Source organism: Pseudopipra pipra, chromosome 2, assembly GCF_036250125.1.
Source record: "Pseudopipra pipra isolate bDixPip1 chromosome 2, bDixPip1.hap1, whole genome shotgun sequence".
In the NCBI taxonomy this organism is placed as follows: domain Eukaryota; kingdom Metazoa; phylum Chordata; class Aves; order Passeriformes; family Pipridae; genus Pseudopipra; species Pseudopipra pipra.
In genome coordinates this window covers 116132148-116146745 of record NC_087550.1, presented here as the reverse complement: position 1 = coordinate 116146745, position 14598 = coordinate 116132148, and the positions used below count along the sequence as shown (strand labels likewise).

The 14598-nt window shown below is 40.2% G+C and overlaps 1 protein-coding gene across 1 annotated transcript in view; it reads right to left on the bottom strand.

The window, feature by feature from the left end:
- The window catches only part of BRWD1 (bromodomain and WD repeat domain containing 1), a 46645-nt gene that overhangs the window by 9013 nt on the left and 23034 nt on the right, over positions 1 to 14598 (bottom strand). Inside the window, exons 24-38 of the mRNA XM_064647057.1 lie at positions 14464 to 14580; positions 14255 to 14362; positions 13814 to 13938; positions 13623 to 13705; positions 13193 to 13304; positions 9847 to 9908; positions 7939 to 8094; positions 6738 to 6858; positions 5341 to 5466; positions 4752 to 4827; positions 4243 to 4287; positions 3523 to 3669; positions 2568 to 2720; positions 2219 to 2388; positions 565 to 800 (exon numbers count right to left, since the gene is read on the bottom strand). Coding sequence (XP_064503127.1) covers positions 565 to 800; positions 2219 to 2388; positions 2568 to 2720; positions 3523 to 3669; positions 4243 to 4287; positions 4752 to 4827; positions 5341 to 5466; positions 6738 to 6858; positions 7939 to 8094; positions 9847 to 9908; positions 13193 to 13304; positions 13623 to 13705; positions 13814 to 13938; positions 14255 to 14362; positions 14464 to 14580 — 1837 coding nt within the window. The remainder of the gene's footprint in view (positions 1 to 564; positions 801 to 2218; positions 2389 to 2567; positions 2721 to 3522; positions 3670 to 4242; positions 4288 to 4751; positions 4828 to 5340; positions 5467 to 6737; positions 6859 to 7938; positions 8095 to 9846; positions 9909 to 13192; positions 13305 to 13622; positions 13706 to 13813; positions 13939 to 14254; positions 14363 to 14463; positions 14581 to 14598) is intronic.

The following is a 14598-nucleotide window of genomic DNA, read 5'->3' as shown; positions in this document are numbered from 1 at the left end:
CAGAAGAGTTTGGGTTGGAAGGACCTTAAAGATCATCTCAATCCAAACCCCTGCCATGGGCAGGGACACCTTCCACTAGCCCAGGTTGCTCCAAGCCCCCTCCAACCTGGCCTTGGACACTTCCAGGGATCCAGGGGCAGCCACAGCTTCTCTGGGCAACCTGGGCCAGGGCCTCCCCACCCTCACAGCCAGGAATTTCTTCCTAATATCACATCTAACCCTACTCTCTGTTAGTTTGAAGCCATTCCCCCTTGTCCTGCCACTCCAAGCCCTTGGAAATAGTCTCTCTCCATCTTTCTTGGAGCTCCTTCAGGTCCTGGAAGGCCACAATCAGGTCACCCCAAAGCTTCTCTTCTCCAGGCTGAACAATCCCAGCTCTCCCAGCCTTTCCTCCCAGCAGAGCTGCTCCAGCCCTCTGATCCTCTTGGTGCCTCCTCTGGACTCTCTCCAGCAGCTCCATGTCCTTGCTGTGCTGTTCCCCAGAGCTGGAGCAGCTCTGCAGGGGGGTGTCTCACTAAAACAAGTTTATAATATTACAAATGTATAAATTCTAAACTTGCTGACCTGATGATAAGGCAGAACAGTTGGTCAGTGTTGTGGCTCTGGCTTTGCCATTCCTCTCAAAGGCTGCCAGGCGCACACAGTCCGAGGATTCTCCGGAGGAGCTCTGGTTGTATCTCCCAGCGTTCGGTTTATGGCTTGTGACACAGGCGGCTCTGCTTGAGGTAGGTTGGGGGAAAGAATCTTCTTGCTCAGATTCAACTTTTGCCTGAGACTTCAATGGTTTCTGCTTCGAATTTCTAGGGAAAGGGGAAAGAAAGAAAGAAAGAAAAGCAACAGAGGTTGTAAAACTGTCACAGAGAATGGTAATTACGTGTTTTAACAACATGTCGCTAATGGAACACCGCAGGATTTCAGGGTTATGGAAGGGGAATTACATTTGTAATGAGCTAAAGTGAGACAATTTTAACTCTGACAAGGCTGAACATTAAGTACTTTCATTAAAATAAGTCTGCACTCCTAGTGAAGTCATACAAGAGGAGACATTCTTCCTCTGCCCTGAGCAATGTAATGCTCAACGTCCTCCAGACAATTAATGTCCTCTTGCTGTTCACCAGGAAATTTAAACAGCAGCCTCAATTCCTCTTGAATTCCCAGCCTCTGGTTCACTGCCCACCAGCCTCACACCAAGGCAAACTAACATTATTCCACAACAAACTCAGCTTCAAAGACACACAGAAGGTGTAACCTCAGAGAAAATTCACTGTCTAAAATAAAGAGAAACTCACTGATTTGATTCCTCCTTCCTCCACATTCCAGTGCCACCTCAGTCCTGCTCAGCCACTTGTTTACACAGCCACATTCAGTCACCTGTTTTCACACTCAGAACCATTTTAGCACTTGGTTCCTTACACTGCAAGATTTCCAGACATTCATCCAGGGGCACAAGGTGTCTAATGCTTTTTCTGCCATCCAAACCCTCTCCCAGATAGTCCCAAACAAGTCCCATACAATTCTCCAGGTATGAGCAGACAGGCAGTTTCAAAGCATAATTTCTGCCTACCTTGGCGGGTGTTTCTTTATCTGAAAATGTAAAAGCAACCCCCTGAAATTAGATTTATTTTTTTTATCTTAAAATTTTTATTCCTAGGCTTTCACTGCCACAGAAGAAAGACTGGACTGCAGCAGAAAGGGAGCAGCTCAGTTTTAATAATTTACCATGTTTAGCTTTTGTATTTTGTCCCACTTCATCCCACATATAAATTAAGAATATGAGTTAATTATGTCAAACAGCAATTGTGCCAAAAGCTTGTTTGCTTTCAAAAGAGAAAAGGTAAATCCAGCTGCCAAATGAATGCTACAGCAAGTGACAACTTCCATAAATTCCACAGGACTGACTTTACTCTGGACATGATAAAATATGTAATATATGCAAACTTACCGTTTCACTGCTCGTTATTTCAGTCAAATTAAATATTGACTCCCTGACTCAAATATTGAAAAAAACCCAAAAGTGAACCTCCAACCTTTCCTACTCTTCTGTCCCTTTGCTGTTTCACAGTTTTATGCTACAAAAAACCCACTATTTTTTTATAACAGAATTATAAAAAATCTCAAGGAGCTTGCAAACCATTTAATAAACCACTTGTTCTCCTCTTCACAGACTAAATGTGACAGTCAAGATGAATATTAGTGTCTACATCTTGATAATGATTACCTGAGCATTTTGCTGGGCTGCTGCACTGAGCTCTGATTATTGAATCTCCTGGTGTACCTCTGGTTCCTTCGGAGCTTTTCGTTCTGTTTCTGCCCATTTTTGAAATCTGAAACAATTCTTCTTATTTTCTCTTCAAACAGTGCTGACAATCTCAAGGTCATACTGTAAATCTAGGTGAGGAAGTGGCTCATATTAAAACCAAATCCTTTTATCCAAGAATAACAGCTCTAAAATTAAAAACTGTACAGAAAAAGCAGTAGAAAAAGCACATGCAGCCCCATGTAACATTCCAAAATAATACCTGGTTTCATTAAGACATTCATACCCCCCCCAAAATATTTACAGCTACCTTTGATTTTTTGTTTGGAGTATAAGATTTTGCATTACTAAATATTAGCCTTATATCCTTGCACAGTTCCATTGGAGTGTCATAATTCCCAGCTTCCAGAGTTTCTTTCACTGTACCAAAGTCCATTGGAGTGTCTATAATGTTTCTGTAATCCTGGATAAAACACAGGGAAAAAAAAAGGATTCTGTGAAGGAAAAAACAACACTTTTGAGGTTTTTTTCTGCAATTTGAGGGTAGCTAAAATGACACAGATTATTTCCACCTAAAAATGACACAGATTATTTCCACCTAAAAATGACACAGATTATTTCCACCTAAAAATGACACAGATTATTTTCACCTAAAAATGACACAGATTATTTTCACCTAAAATTGACAGATTATCTTCACCTAAAAATGACACATTATCTTAACCAGCAGTGAAAAACAAGCACCTGCCACAGCAGAAAGCAACGTTTTTGCTGACACTACTTGATTTAAAGTCTCCTCTTCGTTTTCCCGTGAATTTTACTGTAAGAAACAACTGATTTGGGGTAAAAAACAACAAAAAAAAACCCCAAATCAAAACACCTCAATCTTCCTTTCTCTCCTGTTAACGTGTTTTAGAGAACTTTAAGATGTTTTTAAAACCTGAAGTGAGACTCAAACTCCAAATGAGAAGACCACAGGAAAAGAGTTAGATGCTTGTAAAGAAGTTTTTTTTCCTTTAAATTAAGTTAGTTGGGTTTTTAGACAAAAAAAGGGACTGAAAAGTTAGAGAGAATACCACAAACAACTAAAAGAAAGAGAAGGAACAAATCAATTTGAGCTCAGGCTCAACTGACTGGTTTTGTAGATTATCCCTCAGTAAACTACTTTTAACTAAGAAAATATAAATTTATCTAAAATTATATTTCCCTATGAAAGCAAGTGGGGGAAAAAAAAGACTCTGAGAAGGTTATTAAGAACAACTTACAGGATATTGATCCAAGTCAACAGGCTGCCTGAAAGGTTCTGAATCTTCACACTGGAAAATTAAATTCACCAGCTCCATGCACTGCTTCTTCCAACAGTTCTCATCATAGCCACCTTTCACACTTCTCCCTTTTTTTAAGCCTCGTCCCTTGGGAAAAAAAAAAAAAGGAAAAGCATTACTGAAATACAGCAAGAAAAAATTCAAGTTGATAATCCCTCTGCAATTATTTCTGTGGCAGAAAGATGCACTTCCAAACACTGTTTTATAACAAAAAGTACACTCCTAATATTTAGTAATAAAACTGTAAATTTTATTATAAATTTATATTATAAATTATTAAGAAAATCTAGGAAATCATACTTTTTTCTTTTACTATATTTAAAAATTTTGAATACTAAGGTACAAACCCCATACCCTCCTGATACATTTGAATAATATCCTTCACTCAAATATTTTTTGCAAGCATGTCAGGGAATAATGATTTTATTTCAGCATCAGACAGATAACTGAAAACTCTTCACTGGTATCAAACTTGTAAATAATATTTTCCCACACAACTATATAGAATGAGTACAGGAGCATTAAAACAGCAAGGACCTATTTAAGCAAAGTTTTTCCTTCCTTTAAATCCATCAGGAAAATTCTGTTCTGTGACTGTTGTAAAAGCAAACATCCCTCCCACAGAATTTTGGGTTATATGGTAAAGATCAGTCAACTCACTTTTCTCCTTCTATAGGATGTTCTTGGAACACATTTTTCATCGTCCTGCACAAAATAAAATCAATCCTCTTCAAAATGATGGATGAAAAACCAGCTGATATGTGCTCAAAGTGCCATTACATTGATATTGTGGTAAAAATGGATTTTTATTCTCAATTCTCTCAACAAGACAGAAGATGAGCATGAAAAAATACAGCACAGCATTTGAGGGACTTGGAAAGCAATATCTTTGTTCCCACCAGAGAAAATTCCTGACTCCAACTCTTGTCCTTATTAAAAAGGACAGACCACCACCAGGAGTTGCAATAAGAAGATACCCACCAGCTTTGAACCTCAGGGACTAAATATCATCAGTAATTCAATTCACTGACAATAAATATCATAAAACATTCATAAAAATTCATAATATAGTCCATGTTTGTATTAGCAAATAGTTCAAAAACATTTGAATGCTGGTGGTATTTTCTTACATAAGTTACTGGAATTATCAATCAAATAAAAAAGCTTACCAGATCAGCATCATGACAGTCTTGTTCATCATCTGTAGTGCTACAGAGCTCAAAAATGTTTGTACAATCCTGATCACTGCAATGCAATTAAATCTCTGTTACTGGAAGAGCAAAAACAGGGCTGTTGTTCCTTAAACTCAACCACAACCAAGAGCTACTTGTAAAAAGGAAGACAGTAACTAAGAATTAATATAGAAATTAGCATTAGGAATTTGAAAGGGGCCTTCCCACTTCTTTCAAAATAAACCTCTCAAGTGGTTTATTAAGTGAGTTTCTGCAACTGGAATTCCTACCCATGACAGCACAGAACTTACTGTATGGGTTGAACTACTCAACATCCTCAATGTCAAGCAATATTTTGGTACTAAAAATACTATAAATACCAGGGAAAACAAGTTAAAATGCCTCTAAGTTGAACATCTCAGTATTTAAAATAAGATTCAGAAAGAATTACACACCTGTCCCTGCAGTGCACTGAGAAACAAGCAAAAGCAGGACTCACAGCAAAGGGATTATTAAGCTGCTTATACTCTCCCACTGTTGAAGAGCATGAGGGTTCCAACATTATTTAGATTAAAATGCCACTTACTTGATGAACTTTAAGAGCTGGGTAGTGATCTTTTTTGCAGCTCTGGCAATGGCACTCCCAGGTTCATTGAAGGTTCTGGCATTGCTTTCAATGTATCTGACTTCCCAAACCAAAGCTGAGATTCTCCTGCCAATCAGAAAACACTGCACCTTTAAAACTAAAGAAAAGCTTAAAAGCAGCAAAAACTGCAGCTTAGTAATTTTCTGGCCACGTTACATTTAGATGCCCTTTGTTTTGTGTCTCATCACATCAGTCTCAAACTTTTCCTTCACATGGAAAATGCAAGGAAGCAAAACCAACAGTGAATGACTTGTTCTCCAGCTCGTTATTGATAATTCATCCTCAGAAAGTTTGGGATATAAATTCATACACGGCCATGTAAGCACTAGCACTTGTTACCAGTAAATCATAAAATATCACTGAAATAATCCTGAGGATTGTGGATTCCCTGGAATCTTTAAAAGATTTTTTTAAAAGCTTACATTTCACCTGAACCAAAAGGGGGGGGTAAGTACTGTTTAATCACTGTAAATTATCACATTTCTTCTGGAAACATCAGAAGGTGCTTCCACAAAGCCCTGACAAATGGAACACAAGTTTTGTTGTATCTGAGGAATTTTTAATTAATAAACACAAGGCACAAGCAATTAAAAGAAAAGTGAAAAGCAGCTTTGTCTAATTAAATTTTTCAAGACAGCCACAAGGTTCCTTTCTGTCTTCCCTCACAGACCTTGCTTTGAGGCCACCAGGCAAAGCAGTGCCCTCTGTAAAATGACAGATGTGAGAAACTGCTACAAATTAAAACTATAACTTGACAGAAATGAGCTCCCACAAATGTGTCATTTCATTTCTATAACTCATTTCTCTAATTCCTTAGAGTTGGCAGTTCTTCAGCTACAGAATTCCAAATTATTTTCCAAGACATTGTTTCCATCTTACAGAGGAGGAAAACCACAATTAATGACTCTTCACTATATTTAGAGACACCTCGAATGCAGGTCTAGATGAAAAATATATTTAACATTATTTTAGAGCTATGGACACCCAGCTCATCCAGCAAATCAGAACTTTATCACCAATACACTCTCCCCTCCTTCTCTTAAGTTTTATCACTTGAAATGCTGGTGATAATATTTAACATTTCACCTCTGTGTTTAAGCCCATTTCTTAAAGTAATTTAAGAGCTTAAGGGCTTAACCCTCTTCAAATTCAAGGTAACTGAAGTCCAGCACTTCAGTACCTGAATTGCCTTTAGGACTGAAGTAAGTTCAGGGCTTTTTTTTAATATTTGGTGATTTCAAAGAGCAAATTTCTCAGAGAATAAATGTCAGTGTTCATTGTAAGTCTGAAAACAGTCCCAATGTGATCTTCTCCCATGTTCCCCTGGAAGCACTGACCTGTAGAACCTGTTGGCCAGCCTGGTCCTGATGGTGTTGAGGTCTGTGGGATAAGCAATCACTGTGCAGTATTTGGGGTATGTGCACAGGTCAACAGGGCCAGAGAAAGGTGCTGAAATGTCTGGGAAGAAACAGCAACAACAGCAAGATTTAACTGTTTGAACTGCAGCCTTCCAGTACCTGAGGGGAGCCCACAGGAAACATGGACAGGGACTATTTGCAAGGAGTGACAGGACAAGGGGGAATGGCTTCAAACTGACAAAGAGTAGGGTTAGATGGGATATGGGGAAGAAATTCTTCCCTTTGAGGGTGCCCAGAGAAGCTGTGGCTGCCCCATCCCTGGAAGTGTCCAAAGCCAGGTTGGATGGGGCTTGGAACAACCTGGGCTAGTGGAAGGTGTCCCTGCCCATGGCAGGGGGGTGGGACTGGATGATCTTTAAGGTCCCTTCCAACCCAACCCACTCTGTGATTCTATGAACTGCCATAATTTGCATTTGCATTCTGAATTGGTAAATGAGGGTTATATTTTTAACATGAAATCCTTTAGACAGGATTTCTGTAGGGTTTGGTTTTCTTGCAGGGGGTTGGAACTGGATGATCTTTAAGGTCCCTTCCAACCCAGGCCATTCCATAATCCTGTTGGAAAGCTTGCAGGCAGGTGACAATTGAGGCAGGTGTTCAGTTTTTATGTATAATTATTCCTGATAAAACCAATGACTTATAAAATTATTATAGAATGTGCTCAGTTGGAAGTGACCCACAAGGATCAGAGTCCAACCCCTGGCCCTGCAGGCCAAGATCCTCAAGAATCCCACCATGTGCCTGAGAGTATCATCCAAATTCTCCTGGAGCTCTGGCAGCCTTGGGGCCGTGCCCACTGCCCTGGGGAGCCTGGTCAGTGCCCAATTACCCTCTGGGGAAAGAACCTTTTCCTGAGATCCAACCTGACCCTGCCCTGACACAACTTCAGGCCATTCCCTGGGTGCTGTCCCTGGTCCCCCCAGAGCAGAGCTCAGTGCCTGCCCCTCAAGCTGTGACTGCAATGTGCTCTCCCCTCAAGTCTCCTCCAGGCTGAACCACATAAAAACATATGGACATTTACAGTACTTTATCACAGGGAATGGGATGCCCTGGATATTCCTGGGCTCTTTATAAATCAAGGTTAGGAGCAAACTACCTAAAGCTTGGATTCCATGCTCACCAAGAGTCATAAGTTGATCAATACCACTGATAATCCGTTCACAGGCTTCATCCCGGGATTTCATCCCCCACTCCCCTTCCTGGGGTTTGTACAGGAGCCTCTCCACCTCTTCTGGAGTCACAGAGACACTGCCTCCTAATTCCTCAGGCTGATCAACTGAAGAGACACAGCAGAGAGGGGAAGGAGTGAGAATACACTAGATAAATTGTGTAGTACTCACACTTATTAATCATGGGCTTGTAAAGGACAAAAAATCAATCCTGCCTTGAAATGGAGTTTGATGATAAAACTGTGGGCAAGAGATTACACAAAATGTACATAACAGCAAAATATCCTTTGTTCTCTCCTTCTGCAGTTCTGAACTTCCAGAAAACTCTTTCCTCCCCTTCTTCCAAGCACAAGACTTAACAGAGAACTTGAGTCAGAAAGGCTGTTTATGCTTGTTTAGATGCACATCCTAAACTTCACAGGATCACAATGTCATGAGCCAGTTTGTGCCACAAACCTTTAAACAGCTGCAAGTTAGACCTTGTGACACCCTTCTTGGCATTAATGACTGTGATCTTCTGCCAATTTTAAAGTATTTGCTTCCAGTATGGCAGATTTCAAAGCAACAAGAATGTTGGCTTAGAGCTGGATATAAACAGCACTTCCATCAGCATGGAGAGTCTGCCCATGGAAAATGAAGGCAAGGAAGGAAAAGGCTCCTTGGCAGTGTCAGGATGACTGTAATCCATGAATATGCTGCATATCAAGGCTAAAATACATTTCAGCTACAACTAATGCAGAGAAAAATCCAAGTTTTAATGGGGGATCCTCTAAGTTTACCAAAAGTACTATTTTCTTCCCTTCAGCTGAAGAGGGTTAATAACTCAAATAATTCCTAGTTCTCTGTTCATTATTGCACTGACAGAGCCCTAAAGTGTTTGTTGTTCACTTAAACAACACTAAACATGAAGCAGTTCTTCAAGACACATCTGAATGTGTGTCTTGATAACCATGAGACAAAACTTATGCTGGCAGGATCCAGCAAAAAACCAAATTATTAGCACCCTCAGTGCTGCTTTTGTGCCACACATCCATCTTAGCAAAGTGAATGGAGAAGAAATATTTTGGGAGAAGAGTGGTAAACACAAGGTACAGCTTCCATCTGATCTGTAAGTCATTCCATTGAAAAAACAAGGAAGGGAAAGCAAAGGAGAAGGGGTTTAAATCCCTTTTTACACTACATTGTTAGCATAATAATGGTTCTATAAATGCACTAAGTCTGTCTAACAGCTTTACTGCCCTACACAGTGTCATTTTCTGCCTGGAAAGAATGAAAACAAGGAGTTCTGGATTGTCCTTAGACAATTTTTGTTCTTCCTGCAGACAAGTGGTTGCTGTGGTCCTTATCCATGACCTGTTCAGAGGATGTTATTCCCAATTTTTTGACCTTATCCATCAAAGACATATCACCATTTAGTTTTGTTTTATTCCTGTGTGTCCCTTCCCTGTTTTCCTGTGGTAAAGTCATGGACACAGATTAGAGAGAACATCCTCCTGTGTGCAATATATTGAGATTTAAGAAGAAATACAGTACAAGCCTCTCAGATGTCTGGGAAACACCCAGCAAAGGTTATTAATAAATTAAATTTATTGTCTTTTTTTTACAGCTTATTCAGTAACTATTCTCTCAATAACTCCCAAACTTTCTCCAAACATTTAAAGTACTTCCTTCAAAATTCCCCTGGAAGATGCAAAGGGAAAATATAAGTATACTGAAGTTATTTCATTAAATCTGAATTAAGACTGTCTTTAAGAACTCAAGCAAAGACAGGAATCACCTCAGGTCCAGTACCTGAATGAAATAAAAAACTGGAGAGGGAGAAGCACATTAAAGCAATTTATTAACAGGTTTCTACCTACCATTATCAGGAACTGGTTCCATGTCCCAGGGGCTCAGCTTTTCAATTTCACCATTGTCCCATCTGATTCACCACGGAAAAAGTAAAATAAAATAATAATAATTTCAAGTTATCTTGGCTCAGATGTATTCCCTCCAAGCATATTTCAATCACAGCTATAAGAACATTTAAACTACAGCTATTTTTAGGTATTGGCAAAATATATTTTATAAACATGCATGTAAACAAACCAGCAAAAAAGAAACATTTTTCAAGTTAAAACTGTCCTGATTTTGGCTGTATGCAACCTACCCAATTTATAAATCAATTTTACAAAGCCTGTATATCAAGAAGCTTCGGAAGAAAAATAAGCTGCACACCTGGAAAAGTGAGATAACAACATCAAGGGGAGGATTTGAGGAAAAACACAGGGGAGGATTTTTCTGCTGACCACAACAGGAGTTGGGCAAGTCCATGGAGTGTGACAGAATAAGGGAGAACAGTAAGTGAGGTATTTCCCATATTAACATTTCATTTTAAAGGGCAGACCATATTAAACCAAAGAAAATAAATATAAAATGGAGAAACTGAAGTTAATTAAGGTCTAACTGCAGCAAAAGCAGCCAAGTGAGATTGATAGACCTGTATGTTCGCTCTGACACTTCAATGTCAAGTATGAAGAGCAGTTTGAGATCCCTCCAAATCCTTACATGTTTTTAAAAATACCCAAAATACCACTAAATTGTGGTACTTCAAACATAAGAAATGTCTGACTGGATCAGCTGGTCCAACTAGACCAGGAATTTGTGTCCTTGAAGCTGGAAGATGCTGTTTGCAGTCCATATGATCCTGGGACAAGCCCATTCTACTCATCATTGCAGCATTCCTGATCCCTGTATTCCTCCAGGCATGTCTGTGAACACATCCCAACCCATTTCCTTTACTATCTGCTTCTTTTTGAACCTGCTGATGTTGCTCTCACAGCCTCCTATGGAAATGTATTTGCTCCAATCCTGTCAGCTTAGTTTCTCTAACAGCTTTTATATATATATTATTTTTTTTTATATATATATACACATATATTATTCTTTATTATCAGCACCTACCAGAAATAAATGTATCAATCTACAGTTCACCATTTTCCCTCCTGAGCTTTGCCAGCAGCCTCCTGGCAGAGTTTTCCAAATTCCTGGGTGAATGCCATCGAATTCTGATGCCTTAATAAACTCAGATATTTGGTCTAAAACCTCCTGTGTGTTTATTTCAAACCACTGGAAACTGAAGTGACCATACTCAGAGCATTTTGTAATTAAACCTCTGCTCAGGCATCTCTCCATTGTTTTGGATTATCCAATGACTTAGGAAAACTTGGATGCATCACGTTCAGCCTGTTTGATCTCTGAAGGTTGATCAGTTCAGTTCTCCTCCCTAGCTACTGTACAATATTTCAGAAGTTGCTGATATTCCCAAATAAACTACTCCATAATCTTGCATGTAAGACTTTATCAACATAGTTTAGCACAGCTTAAGCCCCATTTAGTTCTGCTTAAACTCTGTTTGTCCAAGTAATGTAACTTAACATATCAAGCTGCTTTACACAAACACCTGTTATTATCTGGCCAATAAAACAACAAAAAATTCAATTTATCTTCAATTTATTTCTTATCCATACAACAGTAATGGTGATAATTTGAGATTACTGAGTGTGTGACAAAAAGAGTAAGTCACAAAACCCAAATACACCTGCCAAACACTCCAGATATTTTTATATACATATCTTAGGATTCTCCTCTAGAAGAGCTGTTTGTGAGAGCAGTCAGAACAGTCACATTCTCTCCAAAGGCAGCACAGATCCTGGAAGAGATCCCTTTGGAAAGTGGTCTTTGGGGAGTACAGCATTCCTTCCCTGTTCAGTTATTAAGCTCTGCTCTGCTAAAGGCTGGTACATTAAAATACTGAAATATTCTTTAGCCCTCACAGAAGAAAGGAGCTCAGGAAATTGGCTCCAGGCTCTGTTTCATAACTGGAAACTTGATTTTGAACTGGGCAAGAAAACAACTAAATCCATCTAAACTTGCTCTTAAGGAACAGCTGTGGTACACAACAACATAAATGATGAGATGTACAGATATGGGAAGGAACAGAACAGGCAAGAACTTCAATCTGGGAGTTAACTGCACCTTCCCACCAAGGAAAATCAATGGGATAGAAGACAAGGAAAGCAGATGAGACAAGGAACCAAAATATGTAACACAATCTTGGCAGTCTCACAGAATTGCCTATTACCTATAAATATTTCCTCTCTTTGTGCTGAGCAACAAGTTCAAAAGCCTCTGAGCAAAAAAAAAAAAAAAATTAAAAAGTCCTTCAACAACGAAAATCTGAATATTAAATGTACTGTAAAAGATATGGGAACAATCCCTGGGCATGGTAAAAACAGGAATAGTAAGTATTCATTGTTTATTCTCCTTACAGTCATCCCTCACTGGGGGGATCCAAAGCAGGCAAGATCCCAGGATTACCCTTCCAGTGCCCAGTGGGAAGTTACAAAAGAGCTGGAGAGGGACTTTGCACAAGGGCAGGTACTGACAGGACAAAGGGGAATGGCTTCAGACTGACAGAGAGCAGGGTTAGATGGGATGTTAGGAAGGAATTCTTCCCTCTGAGGGTGGGGAGGCCCTGGCCCAGGTTGCCCAGAGAAGCTGTGGCTGCCCCTGAATCCCTGGAAGTGTCCAAGGCCAGGTTGGACGGGGCTTGGAGCAACCTGGGCTAGTGGAAGGTGTCCCTGCCCATGGCAGGGGGTGGAATGGGATGATCTTTAAGGTCCCTTCCAACCCAAACTATTCTGTGTTTCTGTTCCACGCAGCTTGGACAGGGCAGGACAAGGATGATGTCCTGATTCTGAACACTGAGGTCCAGAAATATCTTTGTTCATCTTCCCCTTTGTTGATGTGAAAAAGGGTGCACAATGTGACAGACAAAGTGTGAGGACTGGAAGCATAAAGACCATGATGCCAGCAACCACAGCAGAGATTCAGCACCTCCCATCCAAAATCAATTATCAGTGAAGACTAATAATTAATATTCACTGAAAATTGCATTGCTTGGCTCATGGAAGAGATCCAGCCTTAGTCATTACAGAAAACGTGAAGAGGTCAACAACTTCTTTTCCCATATTACTATCCACTAACAAGCTGCCACAAGTTCTCACATATTCTTACTACATTAGCAACTTAAAACCATTAAGTGACAATAAAACCAGGAAAATTATTTAATTGAGCAATTTATACATTCTCAAACTAATAAAGGCAGCTGTGTGAGAGGCAACCCACACCACCACCAACAGAAGTGTAAATTCTTGTACTTACTTAACACTGTAGCACTGGAAGTGACTGTCTGGGTACTGAGGCTGGTAAGGTTCTTGTCCCAGCACTGTCCCAAACCACCAGGCGTCGTCAATGATGGAGCGGAACCTGTCGGCTACAGCACAACACTCTGCTCAGATATTCTGCCAAGGGAAGTTATTTAACTGCTTCTCTTCTACAGGCAATTAGAAAAACTGCTGATAAATGTTGTTTCTTGATTTCTTTTTGTAATTAAAGTTCTAAACCCACCGGCACACACGAAAAGAGATGAGATCTCAACAGATGTTCTGACGACCCTATTAAGCTCCAAGGCTCGAATTTCTAATTCTTACCTATTAGGGAACCCTCTGAACCTACAGACGAGCAGGAATTAGCCAAGGACACATTTCTGACTTGAAAACTGATCAGTCAAACACTCAGCAAACACACTTACAGGCCTGCCAGTTCCTCTGCCGGGCTTCGTCGTAGAACTGCCGTAGGATAAGGAAGTCGATAACATCTGGCATGTCGTGGTACCTACAGGGAAAGAAATCCCCTATTTCACTTGTTCCTCAGGGCTTTAGGAGGAAGATTCAACAGAAGCACATTTTTCAATACTTTTCAGAAAAGCAGAGATGCACATACCTGATGGAAAATGATTTGTCTGTGTGCTTGCCAGTGGCGTGGTCTATAAAGGCGAGCTTGAGGCAGCACAGCGTGGGAGGGCCAACTTCGTACCTAATCCCAACAATTTTTACCAATTCCTGATCCTACAGGTAAGAACAAACAGCTTCAGGAAGTTTTACCCCAGGGACCACGCACAGAATAGTCAGTTTAACATCAGTCAAACAACTGCACTGCGTGCAAAAACCCCCAAATATTGAAACTAGATCAGAGATTTCAATGACAGTCAGTCAAACCTGACACTCTGAACACAGGGATTTAATCTGGGCTTCCCACAGGGAACTCTGAAGACATTCTGGGAATTGAAGACACTTTCCCCTGTTGTTTTACAAACAGTGTACTGAAACTCTTCAGTCACAGATGACTGATACTGCACCCACAGACTCCTCAGTGCAGACCTACCCTAAGCACGACTTTCCTCCACGGCTCCTTGTGTGGATTCAGTTCGTAAATGTTATTTCTTCTCACTTCTTCAATGTAAGCTTCGTGCCCTTGTCGGAAATATATCACCTAAAACGAAGCCCAACAAACCCCAAACAGTCAATGTTTTCCTGTGTTCAGTAATTAGGGTAATCACAGAAGCACTGGAAGGTTTTAATCAGTGTTCCTACCTCGTCACCCATCTGAGGGACAAAGGGGGATCTCCGAAGAGCTGTGTCTGTTATCCAGACTGGAGGGTGCCAGTCATGGGACAATTCCATGTTTAATGGTTGTGTTGCAGCATCAGCCTGCACAAAATTAGACAC